We start from the raw sequence: 8,315 nt of genomic DNA on the forward strand, positions 1-8,315 counted from the left end.
CTAAGATATGTGATGTGTGACATTGACCTGAATAGAAACAATCTCTAATCTGATATAGCCATAGTAGTTCATTTCCTAGATAGGCCTGGGATGATTCCCGCATGTGACAACAGGCCAAAGACCAGTTACCTGCAGATGACTTCCTACTGAGTGATTACTGTAAGGACAGATAGTATTGAAGCATACCGAAGAAACAGGGCCAGGTCTGTACTTGAAAGATTAACAAGTGTTTTGAAGAATACAGGGAGCAAAAGAAGCATCACAGCACTCAAGCTGATCAATTATCTTGGTGGGCCACCTAAAGAACACTTTTTGATGTGAGACAAAGTTGTTCTGTGCAGTGACAGATTGGAGGAGCATAAAGGACTTCTGAAATGTCACAGAGGCCTGGGATGCCTCCAGGCAGTCCTTTCCTGCCCTCCTGTTGTGCAACAGTTCTATCTTTTAGCAGCAGGTTGTTTGGCACTACGAGGTCATGTCACTGGCACAGTCGGCTGCAATCAAAATACATCTGTGTCAGTGACTGTACCGGCTTAATAGTCTCAGTCCACAGGGGTGACTTAAGGTGGTAGGCTGACACAAGAAATCTTCATCCTTCTTCTGTGAATGCGTTTAGTCTCCATCCTCTGCTCACTCTCACCCTCTTGTCCTGCATTTTCTGGCCACAGAGATAAAAAGTACTGAAATTGCCAAATGACAGAGGGAGAAAATGTGAGAGTGAGAGAGAGACAAGTGTGCGATAGAGGAGGAGGAGGAGTGGGAGGAGGAGAGATCAGCCTGCCAAAACAATAAAAGGAATAAATAGCCAGTGAGAAGCAACAGATGAGGGTAGCAGAGAGGCAGTGAAGGATTATTTTGGCTTACGGACCACCATGCCTTTGGGCGCTTTATACAAAAGCCCTAGCACTTCATCCAAGAGAGAACACAAACAAGCAAACAAATAAACAAACAAAAAAAAGGGAGGTAAAAATGAAGACAGCCAAGAACACGCCGATTAAGCACTGTCCAGAGAAGACAACTCCGACCCAAGACCCCCCCACCCCCACGTCTCTCTCAGCTGCTTTCCATCTTTGCTTCACACTCTCTTCCTTACACCACCTTCCCATCATCCCTCACTCTCGTCTCACAAACACGTGCCCACCCTTCTGCACACAAGCACGCAGTCATTCGCACACAAACCTCTGCTGAGGGTATTTCTCCCATGGAGCAGCTGGCAGAGGTCCAGTTGGTGCCAGGCTGGCTCCTTTCACTGTGCCTAGCCCAGCATTCCCCCCTGCCAGCCCAGCGCCCACACCCCATTCTGCCAGAATTACCCCAACTAACACAGAGAAAGAACTGGCTGAATACCCTCACTACACTGCCTCACCACGCCAGCAAAAGAAAGAACTGAGGACGACCAAAAACAAGCAGGGAGGGTGACTGACTGAGTTTACAAAAGAAAAACAGGCTGAGTATGGGGAAAGGATTCATGAAGGATTTTTCCTTCATACTTGGATGAGAAATGGGCGTAATTTCTTTTGTGCACCTTTGTTTTTCAAGGATATCGGGAAAGCACATGCAGGCTTTAAAGTACAGCGGGACTGAAGCGGAGTACGTTGGCCACCTTTTGTTTTTTTAGCATGGCGGTTGTAGGCGGCTGGACCAGAACCAAAACATCGGACCCTGCCGCTGTCAAGGGCACAACAATCTATCTGTTGCTTAATAGCTTGTAATAACTAGAATAGCGTCTAGTTTGACTTGTTTCGGATGATATGTGGTCTTTGTTACCCTTAGATTATACCCATGGTCCTGTGTTTCTCACCCGTAAAACTGAAGTCCAAGCGCTGTTGCCCCCTCATACAGAGACACGGGAGAGGTGCTATCCCTGGATGCCACAACTGGTGACGGAAAGGTCGATCTCCAGGCTGCTCTGTTTATTTCCTTCCAAAAATCCATTCTCTCCTTTTCCCTCTCACTCTCTTCCGCTTCCCTCCCTCTCGCTATTCCGCTTTCTAGCTTCTCACAGGTTGGCAGAGAGTCAGGCACGAGTCGTCGGAGGAGGCTGAAGCTTTATACTGGTGCCAACTACCCTCTGCTGAATGGGAGGATGGGTAGGGGCGAGAAAGAGTGGGGCAAAGGAAGGGAAGGGGAGGGGAGGAAAGAGGAAAGGCTGGAGGGAAGTGGTCGATTTTCAATATCAGTACGAGGTAAGTCAAAGAAAAGATGCCACTGTGGCCTCAAAGGAATCCACACAACTTGGTAATGAGACACTCAAACATTGAAACCTTCCTATGATCATGTCGGGAATCTGTCTAGACTCTGAAGAGTACAACTTTGAAGCCGTCATCCATGCATTCCATACATACTGTAACCTAGCAACAGAAACAGTTGCTATGGAGAAGAGTACCTACTATAGCACTGGCTCCATTATCCCCTTCCAGCAAGATGGAGGCACATCCTGTTGGGGCTTTACTTTTTTTTTTTACTCAAACACCAGTCTGACAAGGAAAACTGGAGATGACCAATGATGGCCAATCGGTCAGCATAAATGAGGCTAGTTTTTAAATACTTAGTAAAGGAAAATCATAAAAATGTAATTACATTTTACACTCTTTGAGTCAATCCCAACATGCATTGGGCAAGATGCAGGATACACTTTATAAAGACTAAAATGCACCTAACTGACCCACGTGGATGCGTTTCATGTGGGGCAAGGACGTTCTGTGAGCCAGAGTACATGAGCAAATATATCTAATTTAGTTATTTACCATTTATATATTTAATTTGAATTCTTTCCACATTTCTATCATATGTTTCCTTCCCCTATGAAGTCAAAAAAGCAAGGGCATCTGGAGACAGCAGAGATGGGAAAACAACAGAGCAATAATGCCAGAAATATATCTTCGCCATGAACCTGCTTTGAAGAGTTATAGTGAAGCATGTAAAAGAGATTGATTTTGGTCAGCTGACCTCCCCCATCCTGTTTGGAAGAAATATTGGCAGTCTATCCTGCACTGAGTCAAAATAATAGCTACTGTGCCCCTACCATGTAGCAATCTGCCACTGGATCATTCTCGCCAAGGTCACAGAGTACATTATACTGAGTGGAGCGAGGGAGGGACGGCAGGACACCGGGACGTCTAAACATGGAACAAGGAGCTTCTTTTAAAAGGCTGGAGGGGTAGAAGAAACTTTCTAAATAAGTGATCTTCATTGTAGAGAGGACAAATGTGTACACTCACACACAAGGCTGGGACAGCACAGGGCATATGTGGTGACAGTCCTTGCAATCCCCAAATTACTCATGCTTACTCTAACACACACACAAGAACAACCCTGTCCCCACCTAAGCTGCCCCCCACGGTGAAAGGGGAGGAACAGATTTCTGCCATGCGGTGTCTCCGAGCTGCTTCGACAGACGGAGCAGGAACTTACGACGGGGCGGAGCCTTCATGCGCATAATGCCCAGATGGGCCCCTGGACACTGCGGCACCACTTCCTCCTATGCCCTCACACACAGCTCCCACGATGCACTTTGCGAAGGCCTCAATCCGAGTATGTAAAGACTAAAGGTAGGCTGTAATCGCACCATGTTTCGTCTTTTTTTCGCTTACTCCTACGAGCCCTACAGTCCCAAAATATGACTATGAAAACCTGAATTAAGGGATAAAAGCACACCTTACTTGGTGCTGCATTGCAAGGATAGATAACAGTATAAATAGGACACAAAAGAGGGCGTAAATGTTCACAGCCCTGAAACCAACTAAATATAAATAAAATCTTCACTTTAGACAACATCGAAATAGTAATATCATATTTCCTGTGAGCACCAGTGTGTCTCTGACAGTGCTGGGAACTTGATTCATAAAGAGGTGTAATTATCTTGATTTAAATCACCACATATTTGCAGCAAAATACCACCATTCATATGATGCAAAATACATTTATAGTTGTTGACTCAAAGTTGTCCTTATCCAAATACCAAACAGGCTAAAAAGCATGCTAGTTTAATTGTCCATCACCATAACTCAAAGGGAGAAAATCACTGTTTGTTAGGGAGTATTGTGCCAGAAATCACAACAGTATATGCACTTCTCATCCAAATTCTGAATAACATCAACTTTAAAAAAATATTTTAAAAGAAGTGGAAGCTGCAACATACACCACCTTGTCCCTGCCTAGACAAGGCCATCCCTCAAAACTCAGCGTCTAAGCATGAAGGCGAGGGTAGGCAATCCACAACTTAGAAGAAGAGCGTTGAGCAAAACTCACGAAAAATTAAACAACAAAATAGAATGTACTGCCCAAAGTCCAGATCTCAGACATTGAATGGCAAGTATATCCGAAATTATCCATAACCAACTGGCAATCATGTATGGATGAAGGTGTGCTTGGGTATCTACATTAGCTGCAATCAATGTTCAAGGAATTTGTTTTTTGTTTTTTCCTGCAGGGGTTGCACAAGAAAATGTCAATTGTCTCCTTCATTCAATGCAAACATTGAATCGATATTTAAAATAGAATAAAGCACTACACACATGCATGTATGCGTGCATACAGTACAGTACAGTACAGAGAAAGCCGGATGAACATTATGTCCTGTTATGTGTAACAGGAGTATGTGGGTGCAGACTACTGTTGGCTTTATGTCTGCATATCAGCATACTTTTAGTTTCTTCAAAAATCTCCTTCATTCAATGCAAACATTGAATCGATATTCAAAATAGAATAAAACACTACACACATGCATGTATGCATACATACATACATACATACATACATACATACATACATTACAGTGCATGACATTAAGGATTTTTGGGAGATGGCCCTGTGGGCCATCTAAGCTAATTTACAGATGGCCCTGAGCCCAATAGAGATTGCCCTAAGCACTACACACATGCATGTATGCATACATACATACATACATACATACATACATACATACATACATACATACATACATACATACATACATACATACATACATACATACATACATTACAGTGCATGACATTAAGGATTTTTGGGAGATGGCCCTGTGGGCCATCTAAGCTAATTTACAGATGGCCCTGAGCACAATAGAGATTGCCCTGAAAAATTCGCGCGGACGAAATGGCACGAAGGGTTTGGGGGGCCTCCCCTAGAAAGAAAAGATTTTTGAAGGTCTTACTGTAGATGCTGTCTGGTACATTCTCTAGACTGAATTATAAGATGAACCACCACAATATTATATTGTAAAATTTCAATTGTATTCTTCATTTCACTTGTTTGTTTGTTCTTGTTTGTGTTTGCTCGCTTGCATGCCCTGCATAGCTATAAGAAATACTTAAGTTGTTGGTCAAGACACTTTCCATCTGATGAAGGCAAATGCCTTCCCAGAAGTAAAAAAGTAGAACACATTACATTCAGTTGTAACTGCCAAAACAAAAATTATTTACACTATTATGGCCCCTGTTAAAAATGTTTGTAATGTTATCTACTGTAAGTTGGTCCAACCAGCGCGCTGGGTCGAACGAATGCCTCCTCATCCGGAAGCTGACCGAGCAGACCCGAGCAGAAGTCGAGAGGAGCCGAGAGGAGCCGAGCGCATCCGCGAAGCACACAAAATGGCGACGTCAGAGTTCCTGTTAGCTGGCAAATCTAAATCNCAGTGCATGACATTAAGGATTTTGGGAGATGGCCCTGTGGGCCATCTAAGCTAATTTACAGATGGCCCTGAGCCCAATAGAGATTGCCCTGAAAAATGCGTGCGGACGAAATGCCACGAAGGGTTTGGGGGGCCTCCCCCTAGAACATTTAGATTTTTGCAGCTCTTAGATGCTGTCTGGTGCATTCTCTCGACTGAATTATAAGATGAACCAGCACAATATGATATTGTACAATTTCAATTTTATTCTTCATTTCACTTGTTTGTTTGTTCTTGTTTGTGTTTGCTCGCTTGCATACCCTGCATAGCTATAAGAAATACTTAAGTTGTTGGTCAAGACACTTTCCATCTGATGAAGGCAAATGCCTTCCCAGAAGTAAAAAAGTAGAACACATTACATTCAGTTGTAACTGCCAAAACAAACATTATTTAAACTATTATGGCCCCTGTTAAAAATGTTTGTAATGTTATCTACTGTAAGTTGGTCGAATGAATGCTTCCTCATCCGGAAGCTGACCGAGCAGACCCGAGCAGCAGTCGAGAGGAGCCGAGCGCATCCGCGAAGCATACAAAATGGCGACGTCAGAGTTCCAGTTAGCCGGCAAATCTAAATCTCTTCGGTCACAATAATTTCCCTTTAGCACAATACCACATCAGTTGCGCCACTTATGTGACAGACAAAACTTATGTGACAGACAAGAATAGTCAATTCTAATGTCTAACACTTAATGTGGAGAAAGAGATGTCCTGTATGGGTTGATTGTGCGTTGATCTGTTGGTAATGCCTCGGGGTTCCGGTGGGCATGTAAACAAATGCATAATGCTGCGCTATACTTTGTGTTCACCCAGTTGCATAGCGACACTTATTGTTTAGGTGTCTTTTAATAAGCAGGTAGTCATATCATTAGCTAGAACTAGCTGGATCTGATCGATATGGACATAAACGCAAGTGAAGTCTAATCTGACGGGAGAGAGAGATCAGCTGCTGCTGACGAGTCGACACGCAGCGCTGCATGATCACATGCAGCGGTGAGCGGACAAAACACACACTTCAGGTTAGAATATCACACGTAGCTATTTTAATTACCTCTCAAACTACCGTAACTAGTTATAGATATGTTTAGTTTTACTGTCGGGTCACTCATTACTGGATCCGCGAGCTGCACGATACTGGCATAATAAGATTGCCCGATCGGGCCACCAGCAGGTGAGGCTTCATTGCCCGAGCTAAATACTAGATGGCCCCGGGCCATCGGGCAGTCCTTAATGTCGAGCCCTGATTTGTTTGATTGTTTGTTTGTTTGTTTGTTTGTTTGTTTGTTTGTTTGTTTGTTTGTTACATACATACATACATACATACATACATACATACATACATACATACATACATACATACATACATACATACATACATACATACATACATACAGTACAGTACAGAGAAAGCCGGCTGAACATTATGTCCTGTCATACAAACAGGAGTATGTGGGTGTACACATTGGCTTTATGTCTGCATATCCGCAAACTTTTAGTTTATTCAAAAACCTTTATTTTTTCTGTTATCTTTACTACGTGAACTTTGTTGAGCTCACCCCCCTGCGTAGCGTATGACACGCATATTTTAAGCACGTGGACTATTTATTATGCTTCAGCTTGGGGATCACCTCCATCATGTTGTTACAGCTTGTTGTCACCGAGTGTTATTTACCTGCTACGACCATTTTCTCCTCTCTTCCTTTCAGACAGCGGTCTCTGCTCGGCAGCTGAGTCTTATCTGCCATTGAGTCAGTGGCAGCGAGCGACACAGAAAGCAAAAGAAACCAAACGGTTTGTGTTTGTGAGAAGAACTGAGAAAATGTCAGTCTCTTCCGGGATAACGCCATATCAGGTAGTTGCGTTTTACGGCGGGGAGGGGATAGACAGGGGGAGGGGAGACGGCGGAGAAAAAACGCACCGATATGAATATTCATCGTGCGTGGGCAACGTCGTGCACTGCATATTAACTAATCAAGGGGTTAATATGACTTTGGCACAAAAGCCCACAGTGCACCGTGTGCGGGAACGAAATTAAATTTAAATAAATATCCACACCGTTCCGCATGCAAATGAGCTCGCGTCAATTATCAGCTCTCATTTGGTGGGAGGTGCTTCTGGTAAAGTCAGTTTGGAGTATGGATGTATGGATGCTGGGTATCCCTTTGTGGTTTATTTTACATCAGGGAATGCGTGTGTGGGGTTTATCCTGAAGAATAACAGCTTCAAGAGTCCACTAATAGCTTGCAAAGTGGCTTGAGTCCTGCAGGCCTGCATGTGTTACACAAACGTGTAAAGTGCATAGGCTATAGCATGTTCAGTCTAAGTGAAACTAGAGCCCCTTTCCCACGCAAAAAAACCAAACCCACTAACACCCACACTCACAAAGATTAAAATAGACATCCATTCCCACAACAAATGACTACAGAAGTCACTGGTTTTTATCAGCTACTGTTCTGAACGCCAATGGAAACATGACAACTAAAATTAATATGTTCTTCCTCAGATCGCCAAACTCCAGTCAAACAAGATACATCGCTGATCATTTTTAAAACACTACATTTAAACTGAACAGCAACAAAATACATATCATCAAACAAAATAAATTCAACACTTTCTGGTTTGAGAGTTTCAAAGAGAGACTAAATAAATG

At 43.3% G+C, this 8,315-nt stretch overlaps 1 protein-coding gene across 3 annotated transcripts in view; it reads right to left on the minus strand.

Annotated features, from left to right (window-relative positions):
• The window catches only part of msrab (methionine sulfoxide reductase Ab), a 32,638-nt gene extending 25,117 nt beyond the window's left edge, over nt 1–7,521 (minus strand). For 2 of the 3 annotated variants that reach the window (XM_010784538.1, XM_010784539.1), the window contains exon 1: nt 7,338–7,521. In XM_010784538.1, the coding sequence (XP_010782840.1) occupies nt 7,338–7,512 (175 nt within the window). In that variant the 5' untranslated portion in view covers nt 7,513–7,521. Of the gene's footprint in view, nt 1–1,801; nt 2,019–7,337 lie in introns of those variants that run through there. The other variant, XM_010784540.1, reaches the window with a different exon arrangement.
• Nucleotides 7,522–8,315: the final 794 nt, after the last annotated feature.

This window comes from Notothenia coriiceps, unplaced genomic scaffold, assembly GCF_000735185.1.
Source record: "Notothenia coriiceps isolate Sejong01 unplaced genomic scaffold, NC01 NC01_scaffold00026422, whole genome shotgun sequence".
Taxonomy (NCBI): domain Eukaryota; kingdom Metazoa; phylum Chordata; class Actinopteri; order Perciformes; family Nototheniidae; genus Notothenia; species Notothenia coriiceps.